The following is a 26903-nucleotide window of genomic DNA, read 5'->3' as shown; positions in this document are numbered from 1 at the left end:
ATATTTTGCTAATACCACCTCTTATGTATTTCCATTTTAATTGGGGACAACGTCTTTTTAGCCAAAGGACTGAGTTTATGATGACAGAACTTCAGGTCACTGAAAAAGCGTGAGCCACGTTTCTGATACTTCTTACATTACAGAGAACAGGAAACCCCTAACTCCACCTATAGCATGAGCTTTGTTTTATCCCCATATGACTGAAGAAAGCACAGACAAGGGTAACAAAATAACAAGGCCTGCAGCAAAATCACCATTTAAAAAATATCACCACCACCAAAATAATTTCACGTCTTACTGCTTTTAGTTTTTTTGAAGGGCATACTTACATCACCAGAAGGAGGAACAAAATAGATGCCACTTGAGTCGAACTTATAGTCTGAATTTTCAACTAATTCGGGATTGAAGAATTTGTTTAGAATGCTGCGGAGCGTGCGCCGGTCCCAGTCATCGGTCACTCTGCCTCCATAATTGCATTCGCCAGTCATGTACCGCAGAGCCTCATACGGCAGTTCCTAAAATAGAGAGCACGTGTCGGTCAACCAGTTGTCAGGAGCATGTTATACAGAACCATGTTTCTTGTTTTTTCCTATTATTAAATTAAACATCTTACAAAAAGTTTGCATTAACACAACTTCCCTTCATATGCTTCCCTGCTAATTGTTGCCATTTTTCCCAGGGCTGTTCACTTCTTTTCTGGCTTTTTATTTCCATCCAGTCAATGCTGAGAATGGAGCTCCTCTATTAACTTGTGAATTTATTGTCTATTCAACCAAAATTATTTCAACACCTACTATGTGCCAGATACAAATGAATTAGATCATAATGTCATCTATGAAAACTTTGCACAGCTGAGTGACATGCAAAGCAGATACAGTATAATTCAGAGGGCGGGGAACGTGGCTCACAACTGTAATCCCAGCACTTTGAGAGACCAAGGCGGGAGAATCACTTGAGCCCAATAGTTTGAGAACAGCCTGGGCAACATGGGGAGACCCTGTCCCTATCAAAAAAAAAAAAAAAAAAAATTAACCAGATATAGTAGCACATGCCTATAGTCCCAGCTAGGGACAGGGCTGAGGTAGGAGGATCGAAGCCGCAGTGAACAATAATCATGCCACTACTCTCCAGCCTGGGTGACAGAGCAAGACCCTGTATGAAAAAAATATATATACATATATATATATAAAAAAAATAAAACTCAGAGATCAGCAGTGTTACTTTACCACCTTTCAATATCCATATATATTTGACAATTTGAATCATATATATATATACACAATTGTACACATTTTTTTTTTTTTTTGAGACTGAGTTTCATTCTTGTTGCCCAGGCTGGAGTGTAATGGCACGATCTCAGCTCACTGCAACCTCCACCTCCTGGGTTCAAGCGTTTCTCCTGCCTCAGCCTCCTGAGTAGCTGGGACTACAGGCGTGTGCCACCACGCCCAGCTAATTTTTTATATTTTTAGTAGAGACGGGGTTTCACCATGTTAGCCAGGATGATCTCGATCTCCTGACCTCATGATCCGCCCGCCTTGGCCTCCCAAAGTGCTGGGATTACAGGTGTTGAGCTACCGCTCCCAGCCAGACTGTACACTTTCACAAATTCTTACATGATTTCTTTTACAATTTCATAAAACATTCTTTGAAAATACTATTTTCATAACTGTTTTTAAATATTAAACACTTTCGTTGCTTCTAATTTTCAATGTGCTGAATTATGTTCATTAAATATACATTTATTAAAATGTCTAATGATTCTTCAGTCTAGATTCCTGAAAAGGAAATTACTATTTTCTTTCCAAAGAAAGAAGCTTATAAAAAGCAATTTATAAACATTACCAGTCTGCTTTTCCAAAAAGCTGAAGCATTTATAGTAGCCAGTTTTAAAATCTTTGCTAATATGGTAGGTCAATAATATTATTTTAATTTGCATTTCTAGAATAGTGAGGTCCACAATTATGTCATATGTTTGATAACATTTGTTGTTCTTTTTAAACTAGCCTCCTATCTATTTTTCCTATTAAAGTATTGTAGGTTTTTTTTGTTTGTTTTTTGAGTCAGTCTTGCTCTGTCACCCAGGCTGGAGTACAGTGGTGTGATCAGGGCTGTCTTCACCTCCAGGGTTAAAGAGATCCTCCTACCTCAGCCTCTCAAGTAGCTGAGACTACAGGCATATGCCACCATGCCCGGCTAGTTTTTGTATTTTATATAATGGTGAGGTTTCACCATGTTGCCCAGGCTGACCTCGAACTCCCAGGCTCTGGCAATCCACTGCCTCAGCCTCCCAAAGTGCTGGGATTCCAGGCATGAACCACTGCACCCTGCCCTATTAAAGTTTTTATAGTACTTCTTTGTATATACTCTTTTATAAACTGACTTTGATTTTTCAAATTTGTGGAAATATTTTTTCTACTTAGTTTTAAAAATTATTTTATTATGTTCTTTAGTGTATAGAATTTTTAATGTTTATGAATGCAATGGTGTTGATTTTTCACATTGCAATTTATTTTATCCTGAGCATAAATACTCACACACCCACAAGCAGTACAGAAAATTCTATTTCTCACTGCTCTCAAGAAAACAGAGTATTATCATTTAGGAAAATAATTGACAATAAAACAATATAATTATTTTTTATTTTGATTTTGACATTGGCACTCTCAAAATTCTTATTCACCATTTGTATTTCTTATTTTATAAATTATTCACTCTGATCTTTTATATGTTTTCCTAATTTAAATGATTATCTTCTTTTTCTTATTCAAAAGCTCTTTGTAAAAATTGAATCAGTCTTTCAGATAAAATTTTAAATATTTTATCCATTTATCTTTTACTTCTATGATGTTTATGACGGTTTACTATAGCAATATTTAAAAATATTTTATGCTAGGCCAGGCGCGGTGGCTCACACTTGTAATCCCAGCGCTTTGGGAGGCTGAGGCAGGTAGATCACTGGAGGTCAGGAGTTTGATACCAGCCTGGCCAACATAGTGAAACCCCATCTCTACTAAAAATACAAAAATTAGCTGGATGTGATGGCAAGCACCTGTAACCCCAGCTACTCAGGAGGCTGAGGCATGAGAATCACTTGAACCTGGGAGACAGAGGTTGCAGTGAGCCAAGATCGTGCCATTGCACTCCAGCCTGGGCAACAGGGCAAGACTCTGTCTCAAAATATATATATATATATATCTCAAAAAATATATATTTTTATACTAAAATATAGTAATCTCTTGAGAATTTTTTCATCATTTTTGTGCTTTCTATGTCCTCCTTACAGTTACCTACTAAAATCTAAAGCACACAGATCCGACATTCTAGTGATCCCACTTTGAGCAATCCTTTCAAGTAGAAACAGCAGCACTAGGGTAAGAAGTAGTGATTAGAGAGGGGAAATTTATTGAATTAGATGCTGGAAATTATAAGACTTGTTATTTGGTAGAACTAGAACTTAAGGCAGTGAATTTAGGAGAACACGTGTCAGTGACAAAGCCCTTGTGAAAAAAACAAATCAAATCAGGAAGAATTGCAGAATATTTACGTGCTTCCAACTGCAAATGCAAGCGGAGTTTGATGAGATACACACACTGCCTGGGCTTGCGCTGTTGACAGGCCCTCACGCCATAAAAATGAAGTACAATAAGAAAATGAAATATAATAAGAAAGCTCAATGCAAATCAAATAAGTAGTAAATGAGGTAGAGGTGGATCAGCTAGCCCCTGAGAAGGCTTTGTGATGTAGACATAGATGAGATGTGGAGGAGGAGAATTTCATAAGGGTTAAACTTGGCCAACATGCCCCTGAGAGTCCATGAGGTAAATGCTACCTGTTGTTTCTCTCAGAAGCTTGGTCAAATCCAGGGCCAATTAAATTGAGGAGTGTTTTCCCCAGGGGTGGGTGGGTTGGTGGGCATGTAGATTACTAAACTTTCTAGAAATAGTGGCAGTCTGCTCCTTGGATTGTTTCCCTGTTCCTTGTTACAAGAGGGTTGAGACAATTAGCAGCGGGACAGAGTAGCTGAAAACAGGGCTTGAAGTCAACAACTAGTATTCATGGTTATATAAGAAGTTCATTTTAACCTTAACTAGCAAAACACAAAAAGAAAAGAACATCTTAAGTATCAAAAAGGGGAAATGCTGTGTAAGTGGTCATTAAAACGAAGATCTCTATCTACTTTGAAAGTTATCCACAACATATGTAGGTAAGAAAAAGTAAGCTGAAGATAAATATGTGCACTATAATAATGTTTTTGAGAAAAAATTAGGTGTGTATTTTTATATATGTGTATCTATATATGCACAGGAAAATGTCCAGGTGCATATGCCCCAGGATGTGAAAATGGTTGCCTTGGGGATCAGTTAGGGTCAGAATGAGGGGTGAGAGGTGGGTCTTATACACACACACACACACACACACACACACACACACACACACACACACACACACACACCCCTACCAAAACAAGAATGACAAAGCAATTGCCCATCTGCCAAGTAGATAATATATATCAACCTAAATTTTCTTTTTACACTTTAAATTTCTTCTATTTAGTCTTTTTTGATCCAACAGAAATTACATATGAAGAATCTACTTTAGCAAATAACCAATTATTCTAACTTCATTTATCGAATACCTCTTCCATTTTCTAATGTCGATTGTTCAAGAAGGAGTGCATTAGACTTAATAATATCAAAGGGAGCTATGAATCCACATTCCACAAAGAATCCCTCTTTAACTCATGATGAAGTATACGTGACTCAAGAATAGCAGTTTTGTCAAGTTTGCAATACAATTACTATGCTGGAGGAATGTGAAGCACTTGCCGACTTGTCATTTAATAGAAGAACCCACTTTGGTCAGTGAAACATGTCATTTAAAGATTCTTGAAGAAAGTGAAATAGCTCATACTTGTACCACATAATTATTTATCATTTTTTATTTAATACATTTAAACATCATATTCTTTCACTGTAAATGAACTAAAAGAAACACAGAAAAACATGTGTAAATTAGCCATTTTTTTCCCCAGAAAAACCTGTATTATTTCTGCAAAGTCCTGAAAGTTAGATGGAGTTCAGCATTTAAAAAGACACACCACTTTTGAAATTACTGTTGCAAATCCAACAGGTACTTAATTTATTCTCTCCAGCATTTAATGGGATGAACTATTTTTGATACTTTATTTACTCAGCTTGCTCGCTCCTGCTTTTTTTCCTAGCTGCACCATCTGCCCTCCACGTCTTCTGTTCTCTGTCCTACCATTGCGTTTTGGTGCTCACCAACACATAATATTTATTCTCTTCTTTTTCTACAGCACAAGGCCTCCCCTTTAAATCTCATCTATTTTCAGCCTCCTAACACTTGAATAATTTATAAATCTCTATTTTGTGCTCTCTCTTCCCTTGAGTTTTGTATCTATATGCCAAGAGCCTAAAAGACATTTTTACCTGGATATCCACTCACCCATCTGCTCTATACCTATTAATGCCTGGTTCTATTCCCTGTCTGGATTAATGAATGAAATCACCACCAGTCCACACCAGAAAACTCACATCAACCAAGGCTTCTCCCTCTCCCTTTACCATTTCAATCACTTCCCCTACATATCCATTGTATCTCTACCATGTTCCCTAATCTTGCTCAAATGATTTCGTTTAGACTCTTAGCGTTATCTGCCTGGGTTATCATGATAGTCTCCTGTATTACTTTCCTATGACACCAATAGGTAGCTTAAAATGATAGAAATTTATTTTCTAACAGTGCTGGAGCCTAAAAGTCTGAAATCAAGGGATTGGCAGGCCACACTCTCTCTCAAGCCTCTATAAGGATCTTTCCCAGCCTCCTCTAGTTGTAGCTCCAGGTGTTCCTTGGCTTGTGGCAGCACAACTCCAATCTCTGCCTCTGTCTTCACATAGCTGCCTTCCCTCTCTGTGTGTGTTCAGATTTCTCTTTTTATAATGACACTAGTCATATTAGATAAACGGCCCACCCTACTCCCAAATGACCACATTTTAACTTAACTAATTACACTCACAATGACCCCATCCCAAAATAATGTCACATTTTGAATTACCATGGATTAAGACTTCAACATGTCTTTTACAGGGACACAATTCAACTCCTAGTATCTCCTAAAACCAGCCTGCCAGCGAAGTCTCTCTAATCCGCTCTGCATTCTGTTCCAAGAGTGATCTTTCTAAAAGGCAAAAATGGTCTCCAAAAAGCACACCAATAACAACAGAATAACCACCAAATTAGTTGGCATGGCATAACATTCCAAATCACTCATAGTTAACCAAATTTTTTCACTGATTTGTACTTTTTTTTTAAAGACTATTTTTAAAGAACAGTTTTAGGTTCACAGAAAAATGGAGCAAAAGGTATGCGGATTTCCCACATATTCCCTGTCCCTATACCTGCATAGCCTCCTCCAGTATCAACATCCATGACCAAAGTGGCACACATGTTACAAATGATGAGCCTATACTGACATATCATTCATTAGGACTCAAAGTCCACAGCTGACATTAGGGTTCACTCCTGGCGTTGTACATCCTATGGATTTGGACAGATTCATAATGCTGTGTATCTACCATTATAGTATCATATAGAATATTTTTGCTGCCCTAAATAAAAATCATCTGTGTTCTACCTATTCATTTTTCTTTCCTACCTAAGCCTTGGGAACCAATAATCATTTTACTGTCTCCACAATTTTGCCTTTTTCAGGATGTCATATAGTTGAAATCACAGACTATGTAGGCTTTTCAGACTGTATTCTCCCACTTAGCAATATGCATTTAAGTTTTCTCCATGTCATTTTACGGTTTAATAGCTTATTTCTTTTTAGCACGGAATAACATCCCATTGTCTGAATGTATCACAGTTTATCCATTCACCTACTAAAGGACATCTTGGTTGCTTCCAAGTTTTGCCAATTATGAATAAAGCTTCTACACGTCTATATGCAGGTTTTTGTGTGGACCTAAGTTTTCAATTGCACTGGGAAAATACAAAGAAGCATGATTGCTGGATCATATGGTAAAAGGATGTTTAGTTTTATAAGAAACTGCTAAAGTATCTTCCATAGTGGCTGTACCCACACCAGCAATTAATGAGAGTTCCTGCTGCTCCACATCCTTGTTAGCATTTGGTGATGTCAGTGTTCCAGATTTTGGTCATTCTAATAGATGTGTAATGGGCTCTCATCGTTTTAGTTTTTATTTCTCTGATGACATAATGTGGACCATCTTTCATATGCTTATTTGTCATATTGTACATATTTATTAGTGAGATGTCCGTTAAGATCTTTGACCCTTTTTTCTTTTTTTTTTTTTTTTTTTTGAGATGGAGTCTTGCTCTGTCACCCAGACTGGAGTGCAGTGGCACGATCTCGGCTCACTGCAAGCCCTGCCTCCCGGGTTCACGCCATTCTCCTGCTTTAGCCTCCTGAGTAGCTGGGACTACAGGTGTGTGCCATCACACCCGGCTAATTTTTTGTATTTTTAGTAGAGACGGGGTTTCACCATGTTAGCCAGGATGATCTTGATCTCCCGACCTCATGATCTGCCCGCCTTGGCCTCCCAAAGTGCTGGGATTACAGGCGTGAGCCACCGCGCCTGGCTGACCCATTTTTAAACCAGGTATTTTGTTTCCTTATTGTTGAGTTTTAAGAGTTTGTTGGATATTTTGGATAAGAGTCCTTTTTCGGATATGTCTTTTGCAAATATTTTCTCTCAGTCTGTGTGTGTGTGTGTGTGTTTTATTTTGTTTTATTTGTTTTTTTAAGACAGGGTCTTGTTTAGCTAGGACTTATATTAGCTAGGACTTCTAGTACAATGTCGAAAAGCAGTAGTGAGAAAGGATATCATTACCTTGTTCCCGATCTTGGCGGGAAAGCTTCTAGTTTCTCATCATTTAAGTACAATTAGCTGTAGGTTTTTTGTGTATTTGTTTAATCAAGTTGAGGGTGCTCCCCTCCATTCCTAGTTTACTGAGAGCTTTTTTGTGTGTTTTTTTTTTTTTTTGGTTGTTGTTGTTTTGTTTTAAATCATGAATGAGTTGGATTTTTTCAGATGTTTTTTCTGCATCTATTGATATGATCATGTGGTTTTTCTTCTTCAGCCTTCTAATTCATTAACTGAATTTGTAATGTTAAACCAGCCTCGCATACCTGCATACTTTTAACTGACTCTTCACTATATAATATTTTAAATTAGAATATACCCTACAAGTGTTCAGAACAAATTCCTAAATGGAAGAGCTTCTCATCCTTTTTTATTTTTTTTTGGTTTTGAAAAGTGTAATTATAGCTCGAATACTTCCTCAGGCACTGTATCACTGCATTTTTGCTCCCTTTTTAGTGTATTTTTTGGATAAATGTTACTACAAGAACAAAGCTCATTAAATTTATGATTCTTTGGAATGCTTTGTCAAATTTAGATGCTGCAGAATTGAAGGCTTTCTGAATTCATTCTATAGAATAAGAATTTGTCTGATGAAACACAGAAGCCCAAATAAAAGATTCTTCACATAAGTTTAGATACACCATCTGAACTCTCAGTATTTATTTTGTTCAGTTTCTTCTTTACTTTTATAGAGACAGAATGCAATGCCTTCCTGTTTGTAAGCCTTTTTAAAAAGTCATAATTTACTAAAAGTTTCAAAAACCAAAACTTTTTAATACTCAATTGATGAAATGATTTAGTTATAGATTTCAAACTAAATTTGAACAAAATTGCCAAAATTTAGAGGATTAACTTTCAGAAAAAGGCCTCATATTTTTATAGGACATTTGGGTTGATTTACCAAGTGCTTCTTCAAAGGTACAGGCATGTCGAAAATCCCATTGATAAGTAGCAAAGAGAGAAAGGGTACTGCCATGTTGCGTGTGTATGAGTACATCAGAATTGGAGAGGCTGAAATGTGGTTGATGTGACAACATTAGGCTGTTTGGCTTCTTTCCACAATCTATACCCCAGGTTAACACCAATGGCTTAAATAGATTTTTTTTTCTTCCTGACAAATGGTCCAAACTCTGGAATAATGGTACAACAACATTTCCCTAAAAATAAAGTCATACTCCACAAAGGAAGAAAATTGGTCTGTTTGTTTTTTACATTTTGGAACCTGGTTAATAGTCTTCTCAAGTCCTTTTCAAAATAAGTATAATATTATCTTTTTTTTGGATCTCCCTGTTTGTGTGTCAAAATAAATGATATATCATGGGTTTCTAATAGACAAACTGATGTCCTACTTAGTATAGCAGTTATAATATCCTGTTACAATAAAGTACTACTTAATAAGCCGTTGGGAACTACTCTCCTATTCATTTCATAAGAGTAGAAATTATTCAGAAGTGCCCACTTACTATAACACACTTATAACATGATAAAGAGCAACATAGGTAATGTCCTTGCTGTGATTTTTATGATACCTCATACTGGTTCAGGAACATGTGGAGCTGCTGTACACTGATTCTCAGATCAGTCTCATTGAACTCATAAGGAATATTCCACCCTAGGGGTCCAAATTTCCGTCTTTCTTGTACCAAAGCGTGAAAGAAACACAGGCCATAAAGCAATTTCTTGAATTCTTCCTGTAATGAGAAGAAATGATGCCGCATCATTATTTTCTCCATATATTACATTATATTTACCATATTTTAAAATGATAGCAAATTTCTTTCATTTATAAATAGCATAGGGATATATTCATCCCAAATTATAACAGAGTTAAGTATGTTTCTACAGCTTTTCAAGCAAAGTATGTCCATCTGTGTACATGTTCACATAGCTATGCACACATAGCTGTGTACCCCAGGTTTTTAGGAAGCATGGGGGGCTCATCTAACTTAACGCTGCGTTACAGATTTTGGAGGTCCTTACTGAAGCATTATAAGGCAACACATAACAATTCCAATGCGTGCTCCCAGATCACCATGGAGAAATGTCAAAGGAGATAATTCGAACTGATTAGAGGTCTCTAAAACCCACAAGGAGAATAGGAAACAGGGAAAATACAACTTGAAAGAGGATTTGCGAAGAGATTTCCTGGGAGGGAACAGCTGTTATGCTGGGAGTCCCCTTCCCCTACCCCCCACTAGGGATGGTTGTGTGGGGTCTACCCTCTAAGTTCGAGTTAGTGAGAAGGAATTGATGGGGCCACCTGGAGAGCTGACATACGTCCCCCGCAGCTGGGGCAAGGTGGAAAGTAGGGAGAGGATGGTAAAAGTCAGGTCGCCACACTCCTCCAACAGTGGGCCCATCCAGTGGGAATCCCAAGGAGCAGACGGAGAGTGTGGGCTGAGAATGGGAGCTGGGGGTCATTTTAAAGGTGCCCTGGTGAAGAAGACTTCTGCCACGGGGTGAGGAAACCCCAAGGGTAAGAGCCTGTATGAGGGGAGTGCTGGAAAACCAGAAGCTGAGGAGGATTTGGAGTAGCCACCTCGAGTAGAGGCACTGCCAAAGGTGAAAGAGTCACAGTCACAGGAGTCCAGCAGGGGAGCCTAAGGAGAACCCATGAAAACACTCACAAGAGATTTCACAAAGAGCTCAAGGGTCAGCTTTAAATGATTTGCCAAGTCCAGAGAGCTGTAGGCAATAGCAGCCCCCATCAGGAATTTCTGCCTCTCCCAGCCTTACCCTCACACACACTTGGAGCTGAGCAGTCTGCATCAGCAGCTATCAAGTGCAGGAGGAGTCACAAGAAGAAAGATGCCAACTCCATCTTCCCCCAAGGGCAGGAAGCCCACCAACTACAGGCCCAAGGTGAGACACTGGGAAGTGGAAACCTAGATTTTGAATAAAAGTTGAAGTAATGATCAATATATTACATTATACTTCTTGGTTTCTGAATCAAGGCTGGCTTTGCAATTTAAAATGACTACAGAACACTTTACTACCTAACAGTAACCAGAAAAGTCACAGAAATGACATTTTATACAAGAGCAGGGGAAGGGTTTCCCTTGTAGAATAAATTTGAAAGGGAGAGTGGGAGACAAAAAAAAGTAGAATAAATTTAACCACAGAGATAGTTAAACATGCTGGGCTAATTCTGGACTATTTTCAATATATTAGAGAATTGAGCAAATCAGTAAATGTGCTGATGTGTTGAAAGCCAGGTTTCTCATTGCAGAAGAAGGGACATACAAATATGGAATGAGGAAAAGCAAAAAAGATATCTGAGAAGAGTGACTGAAATTGGAGGTATCTGTATGAATTCATCACTTCTTTGTTTTTTTTTTTTTTTGAGATGGAGTCTCGCTCTGTCACCCAGGCTGGAGTGCAGTGGCACGATCTCGGCTCACTGCAAGCTCCGCCTCCGGGGTTCACGCCATTCTCCTGCCTCAGCTTCTCCGAGTAGCTGGGACTACAGGCGCCCGCCACCACGCCCGGCTAATTTTTTGTATTTTTAGTAGAGACTGGGTTTCACCATGGTCTGGATCTCCTGACCTCGTGATCCGCCCGCCTCGGCCTCCCAAAGTGCTGGGATTACAAGCGTGAGCCACCGCGCCCAGCCGAATTCATCACTTCTAAAATACGTATGTAGTATTTATGTGCACATGAACTTGTCTGCATGTATGTGTATGTATATTTGTATATTTGCATGTATGTGTGCATGTATATTTGTATATTTGTATATGTGTGTACATGTATATACTTCCAAGTTCTCTCCACTGAAAGAGTCAAGAAAATACAGACAGATAATGCAGTAGCAAAAAGCTCCTCTAACACCCAAACCATGCTCTCTAATGCCATTCTCCATTAAAAAGGAAACGGGATTCTTCAGAAAAATGGCTGATTCCAGGGCTGGGGCAAGATAGGTACACCATGAGCCTAGAACATCTTATGCCAGAAATTAAGAGGTACTACTGCTACTAATCATCAGATAATAGAATTTTTTAAAAAATATGGAACCTATACCAAGTACAGAGGAAGCAGTTTGAAGGGGCCCTAATTGACCAACTCTGGAACAATCTGAGTACCAAAAGACTCAAGTATAGCAATGAAAATACTTAATGTACCATTGAGGGAAAAAAAAGCCTAGGAATTCATAGTTCATGCCAATTAATAGATAAACAAATGGCGGAGAAGGGAGAACTGTTGCTTGTAGTAGAGTGCCAAATGTCGAATGTGGAAGGGAGCACTCAGGTGGGAAATAATGTTTTTATAATCATCACAGGAATAACTGGATCAGGTAAGAATCATCAATGATTACTAAGTCTGGGTTGGGGCTGGATTTTGATGAGGAATGGGATATTTTCATGGTGCTAAAGTATCTCCCCCAGGGACTGATTATTCGTGGCAAAGGGGAAAGCAGTTATTATACAGTGAGGAAATAAGGCAATACTTTGTCTCGGTGATCAGAATTAGTATCATCAATGAGGGACAAATGGCATCATGTGCCTCCAGATGTGATCTCTGAGCATACAACATCACCTATGGAATATCTTGGCTAAGAATGAATCACCTGAATCTAATTATGAGAAAACATTTAAAAAAAACCCAAAATGAGAAATTTATTAAAAAACAGAGAGGAAGTCCTAGCCAGAGTAAACAGGCAAGAGAAAAAATAAAAGACATCCAAATAGAAAAAGAAGAAGACAAACTATCTCTCTTTGCTGACAATATGATTCCATACCTAGAAAACACCAAAGACTCTGCTAAAGGACTCTTAGAACTGATAAATGAATTCAGTAAAGTTTCAGAATACAAAATCAATGTACAAAAATGAGCAGCATTTCCATACACCAATAATGTTCAAGCTGAAAGCCAAATCAAGGACACAATCCCATTTATAATAGCTGCCTCCCACCCCACACAATACCTAAGAATACATTTAACTAAGGAGGTGAAAAATCTCTACAAGGAGAACCACAAAACACTGCTGAAAGAAATCACAGGTGACTCAAACAAATGGAAAAACACTCCATGCTCATGGACTAGAAGAATCAATACTGTTAAAACGGCCATACACCCCAAAGCAATATACACATTCAATACCATTCCTATCAAACTATCAATGTCATTTTTCACAGAATTAGAAAAAAACTAATTCTACAACTCATAAAGAACCAAAAACAGCTTGAATAGCCAAAGCAATCCTAAGCAAAAAGAACAATACTGGAGTCATCATATAACCCAACTTTAAATTACATTACAAGGCTACAGTAACCAAAACAGCATGGTACTGGTTAAAAAAAAAAAAAGGAAAAAGAAAAAGAAAAACAGATACATAGACTAATGGAAGAGAACAGAGAACCCAGAAATAAAGCTGCACACCTACAGCCATCTGCTCTTTGACAAAGTTGACAAAAATAAGCAATGGAGAAAAGACTCCCTATTCAATACATGTTACGGGGATAGCTGGCTAGCCATATGCAGAAGAATGAAACTGGATCCCTACATTTCACCATATTCAAAAATTAACTCAAAATGGATTAAAGACTTAAATGTAAAAACTCAAACTATAAAAATCCTGGAAGAAAACCGAGGAAATACCCTTCTCAAAACTGGCCTTGGAAAATAATTTTTGGCTAAGTCCTCAAAAGCAACAGCAACAAAAACAAAAATTGACAAGTGGGACTTAATTGAACTAAAGAGCTTCTGGAGAGCAAAAGAAACTATCAACAGAGTAAAAAGACAACCCTCAGAATGGGAGAAAATATTTGCAAACTATGAATCTGACAACGGTCTAATATCCAGAATCTATAAGGAACTTCAACAATTTAGCAAGCAATAAACAAATAACCCCATTAAAATGGCCAGAAGACATGAACAGACACTTCTTAAAAGAAGACATACAAGTGGCCAAGAAACATAAAAGGAAGTGCTCCACATCACTAATCATCAGAGAAATGCAAATCAAAACCACCATGAGATACCTTCTTATACCAGTCAGAATGGCTATTACTAAAAAGTCAAAACACAATGGATGCTGGTGAGGCTGCAGAGAAAAGGGAATGCTTATACACTGTTGGTAGGAATGTAAATTAATTTATCCACTGTGGAAAGCAGTTTGGAGATTTCTTAAATAACTTAAAACAGAACTACCATTCCACCAAACAATCCCATTACTGTGTGTATATCCAGAGAAGATAAATCATTCTACTCAAAAGACACATGAACTCGTATGTTCTCAGCACTAATTGCAATAGCAAAGACATGGAATCAACCTTAGCGTACATCAATGGTGGATTGGATTAAGAAAATGTAGTACTTATACACTGTGGCATACTACGCAGCCATAAAAAAGAATGAAGTCAGGCCCTTTGCAGCAACATGGATGCAGCTGCAGGCCATTATCCTAAGCTAGTTAATGCAGGAGCAGAAAACCAAATACTGCATCTTCTCACTTATAAGTAGGAGCTAAACACTGGGTAAACACAGACATAAAGAAGGAAACAATAGGCCAGGTGCAGTGGCTCATGCCTGTAATCCCAGCACTTTGGGAGGCCAAGGAGGGCGGACCACTTAGGTCAGGTGTTTGAGACCAGCCTGGCCAACATGGTGAAACCCCGTCTCTACCAAAAAATACAAAAATTAGCCAGGTGTGGTGGTGTGCATGTGTAGTCCCATCTACTCCTGAGGCTGAGGTGGGACAATTGTTTGAGCTCAAGAGGTGGAGGTTGCAGTGAGCTGTGATTGAGCCACTGCACTCCAACCTGGGTAATAGAGTGAGACCCTGTCTCAAAAAAAAAAAAAAAAAAAAAAGGAACAATAGATACTGGAGACTACTAAGGGGAAAGGGAGTGAGGGGGCAAGGGCTGAAAAACTGTTGGGTACCATGCTCACTGCCTGGGTGACAGGATCATTCATATCCCAGACTTCAGCATCACTCAATATACCCATGTAACAAACCTGTAAATGTATCCCCTGAATCTAAAATAAAAGTTGAAAGTACAAAAAAAAAAATACACACACACACACACATACATACATAAAAAAAACAGGGGGAGATGACTTCTTCAGAGATATCAATGTCATAAAAGACAAAGAAAGGATAGGGAAATGTGCCAGATTAAAAGAGACAAAAGAGACGAGGCAATTAAGTATAATACTGAATACTAGACCAATGCTGTCATGGACGGGAAAACGCTTTAATGGACATTACTGCAGCAACTGACAAAATTGAAACACAAATGATAGATTAAATAACAGTGTATCCTTCTTAAACTTATTAAAAGTAATAACTGTACCAGAATAAGATATATCCCTATTCTTACAAAATTTACACCAAAAAAAGTAATGATAAAGGGCCATGATATATCTAACTTATCTAATTTACATGTACCTGATGTGGGGGCAGGGGAGGGATGGTGAGGGGAAGTGGGAGAGCGAGAGAGAGGAAACACAAATAATAAAGCAAAAGGAATAAAATATTAACAGGAGATGAATATGGGTAAAAAGGTGTAGGGATGTTCCTTGTACTATTGCTATTTATTTATTTAGAAATAGGGTCTTCTTGCTCTGTCACCCAGGCTGGAGTGCAGTGGGATGATCAAGGCTCGCTGCAGCCTTAAACTCCTGGGCTCCAGCGATCCTCTCTCCTCAGCCTCTTCAGTAGCTGGGACTATAGGTGTGTGCCACCAGGCCTGGCTAATTTTTTATTTATTTTTTTTATAGAGCTAGGGGTCTCACTATGTTGTCCAGGCTGACCACAAACTCCTGGCCTCAAACAGTCCTCTTGCCTCAGCCTCCCAAGACACTGGGATTACAGGTGTGAGCCATCATGCCTGGCCCTTGTACTATTTTTATACTTGCATTTTTTCTGTAAGATTAAAATTATTTTCAAATAAAAAGTTAAAACAAAAATTATGATGTGCTGCTTTGGCATTTAATGAGAATTTGGTTTTGGTTTGGGCTGGGTTTCATAAATTCCTGGACCTCCAATATAGGTGACTACTGCTGGAGAGACCTTTTGATCTAGAAGAAAGGGAAGGTTTGACTTAAATTTTGCAAAGAGGCTCTGTCTAGTTCATTCATACGCAGAAATGCCCTCATCATCTATCTGGGAGTAACCTGCTCTCTCTGGCCCTAATCAATGCAAAAGCTAGTCCTATGGCAGGTCTTAGAAGCTTAAGAGATGGTTTGACTTAGTTTTAAATATAGGCCCCCTTTTACTTTTTAGTACCCAAGACTTTTGTTTAATGAAAGTACTTCTTTATTTTTAATGTTTTCTTTTGATGTGCACTTAAAACAAATTCAGACATCAAGCGTGTGAGCTTTTTAATAGCAAAAACTTCTAAAGTTCATAACCCCTCTTAAAAAGAAACTCTTCCATTTTTAATTATGGCAAAACGCTGTGAAACAATTTTAGGTCACAGACATTCACGTACACAATTCTAATCATGAAAGCAGTGGGTGGTTTCCCTGCTTGCCTGGTGACGCTAAAAAAGACCCTTATGAGTCCCATCAATCAAGGAGTAAAATCATTTTGGCTCTCATTATAGTTATATGAAGGAAATGTTTTTATGTTTTAATTTAGAGACATGGCTCTAAATAGCACAAGGCTCAGTTAATATCCTGAAACAAGATTCTCCAACCTTGCAGATTTGTACTGGGAATGGCTTACAGCTGACTTTCTAAATAGAAAGCTACATTATTAATGACACCCCATAAGATCTCAGCTGAGCAGGAATGAGGCTGGTGCTAAAATTAAAATAAAATATTAATAAAATTGACTTCAGCACAGTCAATAATCAGTTATCAAAACCTACTGCACTGCGGTGCAGGAGGTCTATTTAATTTTTAGTTTTGCTCAGTGCACACATCCATGATCACCAGGGGCCACTTGAACTGCTTTATAGGGCTGAGGTAACAAGACTTAACCATTACTAACAGGCTTTTTGCAGCTGCCAAAGAACTTCGGATCAGAGATCGGGTCCATGAGGTATGATCGAATGATATTAGCCCGTAAACCTTTTGGTGCTTCATTGGTCATTTTCACTCCATTCTGCAGTATTGACACAGGGAAATTTGGAGATGGGTAACTCGTCAGCCACATTCGGAAATCTGGATGTGTTGACTCTGGGCTTAACTCCTGTAAGAAAATAAATCAGATACAAAAGGGTAAATAAAACCCAAGAAAATCTCAAAAGCATACATATGAAGGATGAGTTGGAAGGGGGAGGAAGTACTTTTACAAAGTAGAAATGTAACTGCTGCAATTTTTAGCAAAAGCTTTAAAATCTGATTCTGCTCCTAAAACAATAATGCCTTGTTGAGAAGGCCCAGGGTGTTGTCATTCTCCTTGGTAACATTAATTCATATGACTATAAAGTTTACAAAAGTGCTATATAATTCAGAGTTGGTCAAAATAACTAAGACATTCCCAAAACTCTTGTATATGCACTGATGTTGCTGAAATATTTACAGAAATAATTCTCTGCCTCAGAGCTAGATTAAGACTAATCCATTTTTCTTGCTGTAGCCAGGTTGTGAGAATAAACAAGGCACTCAGATAAGTCAATATTAAACCAAGCAGAGATTAGATGAGAGAGAGTATTTTAAAGGTGAGAAAAACTAGGACAGTCTGAAACATCAAAACTTAGTACTAATCGCTAAATTTATTCAAGGGGATGGTCACACGCTAGGGTAACAAAACACTCAGCACCATCGCAAGGCCATATAGAGACTAGGAAGAATTATCATGGACCTTTCCCTCCATTCCTGTCTAGTCCCACTTCCTACTGCTACCTCCCCCACTTGTCCATGTCAGTGGTATCTATGTTTCTTGAAATGGCAAATCTTTATTGGTAAAAAAAAACCCTGAGCATTCCTATGGGGAAGGGGTGGATAAGGAAGGAGGCATATGTCTATGTTTTTTAATAACAATATGGTGGGTGAAAGCACCATTCTTTTTCTCCTACCAGCTGCCCTATGGTCTAGTGACTTCAGTAACATGATTAATGGGACTCTAAGCCAATCCATCAGGGACAGATTTCTCTCTTACAGGACTCTGTGATGGGTATATATGATACAATTCAACAGGTCATGAGAACAGTCTAGAGACAGATGAACCATAAGCAGACAGGCACAAATATAAAACCTCTGATAGGCCAGGCATGATGGCTCACGCCTGTAATCCCAGCACTTTGGCAGGCCAAGGCAGGCGGATCACCTGAGATCAAGAGTTCGAGACCAGCCTGGCCAACATGGTGAAACCCTGTCTCTACTAAAAATACAAAAATTTAGCCGGCCATGGTGGCAGGCCCCTGTAATCCTAGCTACTCGGGAGGCGGAGGCACCAGAATCGCTTGAACCCAGGAGGTGGAGGTCGCAGTGAGCCGAGATCGTGCCACTGCACTCCAGCCTGGGTGACAGATTGAGACCTCATCTCGAAACAACAACAACAACAACAAACACCTCTGATATAAGGCGTGAAGTATGAGGAAATGTTGTAAGGCAAATGACAAAAAGAATAGCTTTTCAGGCAGAAATTACATCAACTATGATGACCTATACTCTTGAGAAAGTGTGCTGCACCAACAAAAGTGAAAGAAGTTCAAAAGGCTGGAGCATGGAAGTCATGATCAAAGCGGCCTGAGAAGAAACTTGAGAAGCAGGCAAAGGTCAGGTTCTGAAGGGTGCTGTAGGTCATGTTGGGGGTTTGAACTTTGTCTTGCATGCCTTGGGAGGCCATTAAAAAGTGTCAGGCAGTGAAGCAATATCCATTCACTAATTCAATAAATATCTATTGATTGTATCCTATGGGCCTCACTGTTCAAGGTGCTGGAGGGAAAGCAGAGAACACAACAGATAAAGACAAAGTCACTGTCTTCATGATGCTTACATTCTAGTGGGAGACACGGCCAGAACAAACTGGTGCTAAGTGACATAAAGAAAAAACAGAGCCAGATGGGTGGATGGTGCAGGTTCTATCATCACAATCGTTATTTAGAAGGGAGTTAGGAGTGGGCTAGAGTCACGGGTAATTCCAGAGGATTCATTTTCTCTGTTTGTTGAGATCAAGTGCCAGGCTTTCTGTTTACTCAGTTGAGCTACATGGAGTTTTTTTCCTGGAATTTCTGCCAACCAGAACAGGGAAGTCCCATGACCCACTGCAAGGTAGGTGGGAACAGTGCCCTTTGGGTTTCAGATTTCTCTACTGTAGCAGGGTAACTGGCCAAGTGGGAGAAAAGTAAGTTAAGGAAAAGTGACATTCTGAAGCCTTTGAGTTTAGAGTGGCCACATGAATTTCACCTTGAACAGTCTTCCTTCGTTGCTTTAGGCCATTGTTATAAAAAGTAAGTTGATGTATATCTACCCTGTGGTTTACTCTCCTCCTCGAGCCTGCGCCTCAGGATTGAGGATATTTCCATCTCACTGGATGAGGCCTTGTCCCTGCTAAGAGGGATTTGCCCAGGCCTGGCTATGTGCTTGCCTCTGTTCCTCCAGATCTAGTTTTCGATGTGAGCCTCTCTCTCCTGTAATCCAGCCAAAGCACTAACCTGCAACCCTCCAAATTAGAGAGGAATAGAGCTACCTGAATGCTATGTATATTACTAATTAGATTCAGGGAATACAACCTAATAAGTATAAACTTGCATTTTTACCTCACAGACTTTCTCAAGGGTTGGCATCCAAGAGGTGGCAAGGTGACAATTCTGAAGAACAACCCATGTTCCTTCCTTGACAGCTTTTTCTAACATCTTCATAGCAATGGGCCCTTGGCCTTGACCAAGAGATAAAGAGCTAAGTTTTGATCCCCCATATCCCTGTGTACAAGAATAGTAAAGATGTTATTTAAAATCACATTTTAAGAAACATCGATATTGTTATTTTTTTTAATGTTAACATTAACCATATTACAATTTAATTGGGCCACATGTCTCAAAAAGCCAAACACATGCATCCCTAAAAAACTCTCTTTGACAAAGAATCTTATAAACACTTTGATAAAAAGCAAGTCAGTTCATGTAGGAAATAGTCATGGCAATAAATGGAAAATTCTGTAGAGTCTTTGGTTGTTGATAGAAGGGATAGAAAGAATAAATTAAATAGACTTTTAACATAAGGAGGAGATGAAAGGCACTGGCAGTCTTGCAGCAACTCCTAAAATCCAAAGCTGAAAAGAAAACTAAAAAGAAACAGATGAACTTGTCCTGTTTCCTCCAGATCTTTGAATAACTATATTTTAGTTATTTAGGCTACTGTATAAAAGAAAATTTTAAAAATTGCCACTGATTCCCATGTCAGTTTCTTTAGAGAATTCTGTGGGAATGTTTTCCTGTATTCAGTTCTACTGTATTCCAATTCGTCCGTGGCTTCTGGGTCTCCTTTCTGGGGTAGTTATCACCAGACTGCCCCTGTAGAAGAGGCCTGGATATGGAAGAGTGGGATCTTAGCCCCTCCCGAATGCCCATGGCTTATTGTCACTAGCTGGTAGAGGCAGCAGAAAACAAAGTAGAGCTGGATCCTGCTGCTTCTGGTAAGAAGCAGAGACAGCAAGAGAAGAGAATGCATGGAGCAGGACCCACATAGGAGCCAGAGAATAATCATATGTACAACGTGAGGAGAGATATAAAGAGCAAGTAGGAGGGGCTCAAAGGGTCGTCAAGCTTGGGTTGACTAGGAGAGGTGAGCCCTACGTAAAAGTGAACACCTCCACCATTCCCAAACTCTACTCCTACCCACCATTGCTCTTCCTGGACTTTCAGTAGCCACCCCCCCTCACTAGGGGCCTCCTTCTATTCTGCACCACACAGATAAATTCTTCAGGCTCCAACTAGGATGAACTTTATAAATTAAAGGTCAGATCATATCAGTTTGTTGCTTAAAATCCTACTCCTCCATCTTCCCATCTTACTCAATGTCCTTAATGTGGCCTACAGAGACCCTACATCATCTGCTCCTTCACACATCTCAGACCTCCTCTCCTCCAATCACCACAGCCACGTTCTAATGCTTCTTCAACAAATAATAAGCACTATGCTAAGCCATCTATTCTTCTGTATATAAGAATTACACTCATGCCAAAATATATAATTCAAAAATCTGGAGGAAATAGGACAAGTTCACCTATTTATAGTTTTCTTTTCAGCTTTAGATTTTAAGAGTTGCTGCAAGGCAGCCAGTCCTTTTTATTTCCTCCTTATGTTAAAAGTCTTCTTAAATTTTTTCTATGCCTTATATCAATTTTTTTTGGCCTAGTAAATTTTTTTTTAACCTCTCAGCTACGTGGCCTTTGAAGAGATACTTAACCTGTCCATGCTTTAGTGTTCCTATCTGTATAATAGAGATACCACCATCTACCTTACGGGATTGTAGAACATGTATGTAACAAGGTCTAGCAAAGCCAACAGTATACATTAAGCACTCAACACAAGTGGTGGTGGTGGCTTTAGAAATATCAGTAGCATTACCACAGTGTGTTATTTTAATTGTACCAAATCAGAAAAAATTCAACTCAGGAAATGCCCAATCATCTGTTTATTATCATTTTCTTGTTCTAGACCATATGATGTAAAAACATTTGTACTGAATTCATTTGAATTAATTTTTAAAGACAAGGCATGTAAATAGCAGAACTTTTTTTTTTTTTTTTTTTTTTTTTTGAGACGGAGTCTCACTCTGTCGCCCAGGCTGGAGTGCTGTGGCGCAATCTTGGCTCACTGCAAGCTCTGCCTCCCGGGTTCACACCATTCTCCTGCCTCAGCCTCCCGAGAAGCTGGGACTACAGGCCCCCGCCACCATGCCCTGGCTAATTTTTTTTTGTATTTTTAGTAGAGACGGGGTTTCACTGTGTTAGCCAGGATGGTCTCAATTTCCTGACCTCGTGATCTGCCTGCCTTGGCCTCCCAAAGTGCTGGGATTACAGGCATGAACCACCGCGCCTGGCTAGAACATATTTTAATCTAATACAGTGACCACAATGTACAATTGTTCTGGAAAGTCAATGAAGGCTCCCCTTTAGAGAGTGGCAGAGGGGTGGGATCAGAAAAGGTGCACCCCTGTGGTCACTGTCCAGGCTTGAATTTATTAAATCAACCCAGGCTCATACACTGGTGCAAATAATGTCAAAGAGTTTCCTGTCCCCCCACCCCAAATAAAAGTAAATGCCCCTTAAATCCCAATTCTAGTTTTAATTAAATTTTAATTTGGATAAGGAGTTGTTTTTTAGTGTCAGTGCTGCCATTTTAGTATCATTTTCTTGGGATTCTGTCAACCTGTGAAAACTTTCAAAGGTTGAGTGACAAATTTCTACCTTTCTCTCATCCTTAAAATTTCAATTATAAGCAAGTATTGCTTTTTAAAAATAATATCCAATAACTTCATCTATTGTAAGGTACCTGGTCATCAGCAAATTTTAGAAGGGCAGCCATGGGATCTGCTCCAGGAGAGAGCACGAAAATCAGTGGTGCACAGCAGTTACTGTCTCCAAATGCCTTGGCTAAATCAAAGGGGGGTGGTTCAATGAATGCACGTCCCAATCTGTTGATTATAAATTCTTGCAACATTGGAATAACCTAGAAAGAGACAAGGATATAGTTGGAAGAATATTCAAAATCTGCCTAAAACCATTAAAAATTTAGATTCAAAGCTGTTTTAAAACAAAGTACCCTAGCTCTATTAGTTTAGGTATTCATTAATGGTGGGGAGTCCAGGGCATCAAGGTTTATACAAATGCCTTTTAGATAGGAAATATTATAAAATATTTAGATAATAAAAGGTTAGTGGTAATTGACACAAACATTCAAAGACTTTTTGTGTCCCCTTGAAATGAATGTTCCAGACATAGTGGCTGAAGAAGAAACCTGAACTCTTAAGTTATAAAACACTAATTATGTTTCAAAAATTCACAACTCAAAAGTAGAAATTTTAGTGTAAGTTGTGCAAAATTTCCCACATCATCAAGAAAGAATTGATGTCAGTGTGGAAAAGAAGGAGAAGGAAAGGAAGAGCTCTGTTCAAGAGAAACAAGCCATACACCCAAGAAACCAGACAAAACTATGTTGTGTAGAATTTCTGATAGCATGTCTGAGAATTTTCTGGGAGCCTGTTTGAGAAACAGCAGAACACTGCAGCTTGGTGTCTCTGCTAATTGGTCCTTTTCAGACCTTGATGTGGGGGTGGAATTGCATTCAGTATGACTGATGTACAGCCTCGGGTACATCATTCCTGCTTTCTGACAAAGGGTCTACACCAAGCCATTTATAAGAGATCTACTCTCATGACCCTCACACCTCCCATTAGGCCTCACCTCCCAACACCGCCACATTTGGGATTAAATTTCAAGGTGAGTTTTGGTGGGGACAAACTCAAAGCACACCAATAATTAAACAAATTGTGTTCATCATGTTGTCCATATGTATATTTGTAGCTGCTATTTATTTTCAAAGTGAATATAAATTCCAAACATGGCAAGTGGATGTGTAATAAAAGGTATACATTTATTACTCTAAAGTAGCTACTTTAAAGAAGTTATTTGGTATTTCAATACTCTAACATGATATTGTTAATTCAGCTTGGTTGTCTTTTATGCAAAAAAGAAAATTCAATATATAGCAAAGCAAGGAAGGCCTAAAAATGCTTCTCCCTGAACAGGGGATTAAATGCTATATTAGTAAAATGTAAGGGATCTTTTTCTACTTCACTTTTCAAGGGCACATCTGCAATGCTTCTAATAAAGTCAAGCAGGAGACATTGTCGCCTGGCTCCCATGTTCATGCCTCACTCACATCAAACAAATATTTTGACACCTTCATTAAGTGTAACAGAAATTGAAACAATGTTGTTAATTACTCAGCCTAAAGCTATTCTATTTTCCTGGAAAAAAATCAATTGATACCTATTTTTACTCATTAAAAAAGTCTCAAAATGAAAGGGAAAAGTAAATCTAGGAACAAAACACAGGAGAAAATAATGTGGGAGAGAAGAATCCACTCGTGTTTCATGTTTCAATTTTCTCCTTTGCTTTTTTCAAATCTGTACTCCCTTTACTATTATGCTTCTCTTTTCCTATATCCAGTACTTCTGTGCTGACAAAACAAATGGAATGAATTGAAGAATCAGTTGATATAAAGTCAAGACACCCTTTGGGTGTCTGCTTCCCCTTTGACCTTCTGCCATGCTGTGACATTGCACAAAAGCCCTCACCAGAAGCCAAGGAGATGCTGATACCATGCTTTTTGCACTTTCCAGCCTGTAGAACCATGAGTTTCTAACATCTCTTCTTCATAAGTGACTAAGCCTTAGGTTGTCTGTTACAGCAACACAGAACAGACTAAGACTATTATCTAATTTCAATTTCTCGTCTATTAACTACCAAAAGTACTTTTTTCCTGCTCTGAAATATATATATACGTACAAAATTGTCATAAATATTTGTTGTTCATTTTTTAATCACAAATTCTTGCAAATGAATGGATTCTCCCTTTATAGAATATTGTGAACACTATCTTACAGTTTACAATTAAACTCCTAGTAGACAAGGGGCTATGAAAGCATACCAGTTTCAGAAGGGAATAGCGATATCTCAAGAGAAGGAGTAATGGAAAGATTTTTTGAAGGCCCCAGCATCACCCCGACTGAATAGCTGCTCAGATACAAGAATGGAATTGTGTGTGTATACAACACACCGCACTATGTTGACAATTCCACCAGCCTGCAACTTTTCTCAACTTGAAGCAAACTGCAGGAGCAATGTGCAGGTGCCAAGTATCTCAAAACGATGGTCTACTCTGTAAAACATTGCAAATATTTCCAAACTTCGATTTTATAGTCTATGGAACATTTATTTACACAAGATCTGTAAGTAAAAATAATTGACATGTCACAATGCCTTCTAAACAGTGTCAGTCCTAATGCATGTGTGACTGAGAGACTGAGTGTGTTAGGGTGGGGAGCTGAGAGCCAACGGAGGAATATCTGTGTTAGGGATTCGATTTTTTTTAATCCCTCCCAATATTTCTCTAGATTCATTAAATTATGCAAAATGTATAGGTGAGCAACAACACATTTATAAATGCCCAATAGCATGGACCTACCTACGAGGATGACATATATACTGTCCGTGCAAAATAAACATCCGTTGAATGAATACATTGATAAAAAGCTCAGGATGCCTACTTTTGTGAAAGTGGGGTTCTAATTACAAAAATATTAAACAAAAATCACAGAATAATTCATCTATACATAATTAATTCATCTACACATAAGGTTTCATTTATAGATGTTATTTTATGTTTCAGGTTTTTTTTTTTTTCTTATTTAAAATCTGTATAAATTTCAGCCAGGCGTGGTGGCTCATATCTGTGATCCCAGCACTTTGGGAGGCTGAGGCGGGTGAATCACCTGAGGGCAGGAGTTCAAGACCAGCCTGGCCAACATGGTGAAACCCCGTCTGTACTAAAAATATGGGTATGGTGGCGTGTGCCTGTAATCCCAGCTACTCGAGAAGCTGAGGCACAAGAATCACTTGAACCCGGGAGGTGGAGGCTGCAATGAATCGAGATTGTGCCACTGCACTCCAGCCTAGGCAACAAGAATGAAACTCCATCTCAAAAAACTAAAAAAAAAAAAAAAAAAAGCTGGGCATGGTGGTACATGTCTGTAATCTCAGCTACTCAGGAGGCCAAGACATGAGAATCACTTAAACGCAGGAGGTGGAAGTTGCAGTGAGAGGAGATGGTGCCACTGCATTCCAGCCTGGGTGACAGAGAGACTCTGTCCCAAAATAAGAAAACAAAAAGGAAAAACAAAAAAACAAAAACTTTGTATAAATTTATAGGGTGCAAGTGCAATTTTTTACATGCATAGATTTTGTGGTAAGGTCAGGGCTTTTAGGGTATCCATTACCCAGATAATGTACATTGTATCCCTTAAGTAATCTCTGGTCATCCACCCCGCCACACCCTTCACCCTTCTGAGTCTCCTCTGTTTATCATTCTACACTCTATATCCAGATATACACATTATTTAGCTCTCACTTATAAGTGAGAACATTCAGTATTTGTCTTTCTGTGTCTGACATTTCACATATGATAAATGTTTCAGATCTTTTGAATGGTCACAGATGTCAAACTTATTGTCGGAAAATGAAAAATATTCTAATCGTCTGTCTCAGGACTTGGCCTTACCCTTTTCTTTATTATTATTTTCCTATAGCTGATCTTTTCTTGATAGATTTAAAAAAAATTAACAAAAAAACCCCACTTTTTCCGTAATCTCTTTCCTCCCAAGGCTAACTTCATGAAATTATAGTTTTGCAAACAAAATGAAAAGAACAAGTGCATGGTTTTACTTGAACCAAGTTTGAATTACAAATGGCCTCACTTCTGTGAGTGGTTCAAACTGGTGTCAGTCACTTTGCACAGGCAAATGGGTCTCATAGAGTGTGATTCTTCTTTCTGTCTGCTAGCACTGGAGGATCAAGTTAGGGGTGCTCACCTGAGGGTGATCAGAGACAAACTGCAGTGTTTCACTCTTAATGTCGAAGCTGAACAAAACTTACTTGCTCCCAAGACTGAAGCGTAACTCCTGAGGTAAATGAACCTGTGTTAGCTATTCAGTTTGCAAGGCAACAGAATTGGGTTTGCCTCTTCAATCTGATTACGCCAGCGTTAGGTTTGTAAAATGAAATCTGTCAGTAACAAAACTTACAGACTAATTTAGGCAACCATTCTCCCACAGGCAGGGAAGAAGTCTGTGGTCTTCTATGTATGTTTTGCTATTTATTGCAAGTTCCTACTGGATTTATCTGAGGCCAGAGAAACATATTAACTTATATTTGACAAGTTTCTTATTGAAAGCTGATTAATTTGCTGTTTGTTTACCATTTAGAAGGATAGAACTGTGGCCAGAAGCTGTTCATTTTGTAAATGGACTCAAAACATTCCACACCTCAGTATTTATCCATTTGATATGTTTCTTTTGTCAATAAAACACTATAAA

The 26903-nt window shown here is 38.7% G+C and overlaps 1 protein-coding gene across 1 annotated transcript in view; it reads right to left on the bottom strand.

Annotated features, from left to right (window-relative positions):
* DNAH7 (dynein axonemal heavy chain 7) overlaps positions 1-26903 on the bottom strand; it is a 330709-nt gene that overhangs the window by 34659 nt on the left and 269147 nt on the right. Inside the window, exons 54-58 of the mRNA XM_032755099.2 lie at positions 22301-22477; positions 19565-19726; positions 16849-17049; positions 9443-9604; positions 330-515 (exon numbers count right to left, since the gene is read on the bottom strand). Of these exons, the coding sequence (XP_032610990.2) occupies positions 330-515; positions 9443-9604; positions 16849-17049; positions 19565-19726; positions 22301-22477 (888 nt within the window). The remainder of the gene's footprint in view (positions 1-329; positions 516-9442; positions 9605-16848; positions 17050-19564; positions 19727-22300; positions 22478-26903) is intronic.

The sequence above is a fragment of the Hylobates moloch genome, unplaced genomic scaffold (genome assembly GCF_009828535.3).
Source record: "Hylobates moloch isolate HMO894 unplaced genomic scaffold, HMol_V3 SCAFFOLD_1, whole genome shotgun sequence".
In the NCBI taxonomy this organism is placed as follows: domain Eukaryota; kingdom Metazoa; phylum Chordata; class Mammalia; order Primates; family Hylobatidae; genus Hylobates; species Hylobates moloch.
The sequence above is the reverse complement of the archived record's forward strand: the minus strand, read 5'-3'. Positions and strand labels throughout refer to the sequence as shown.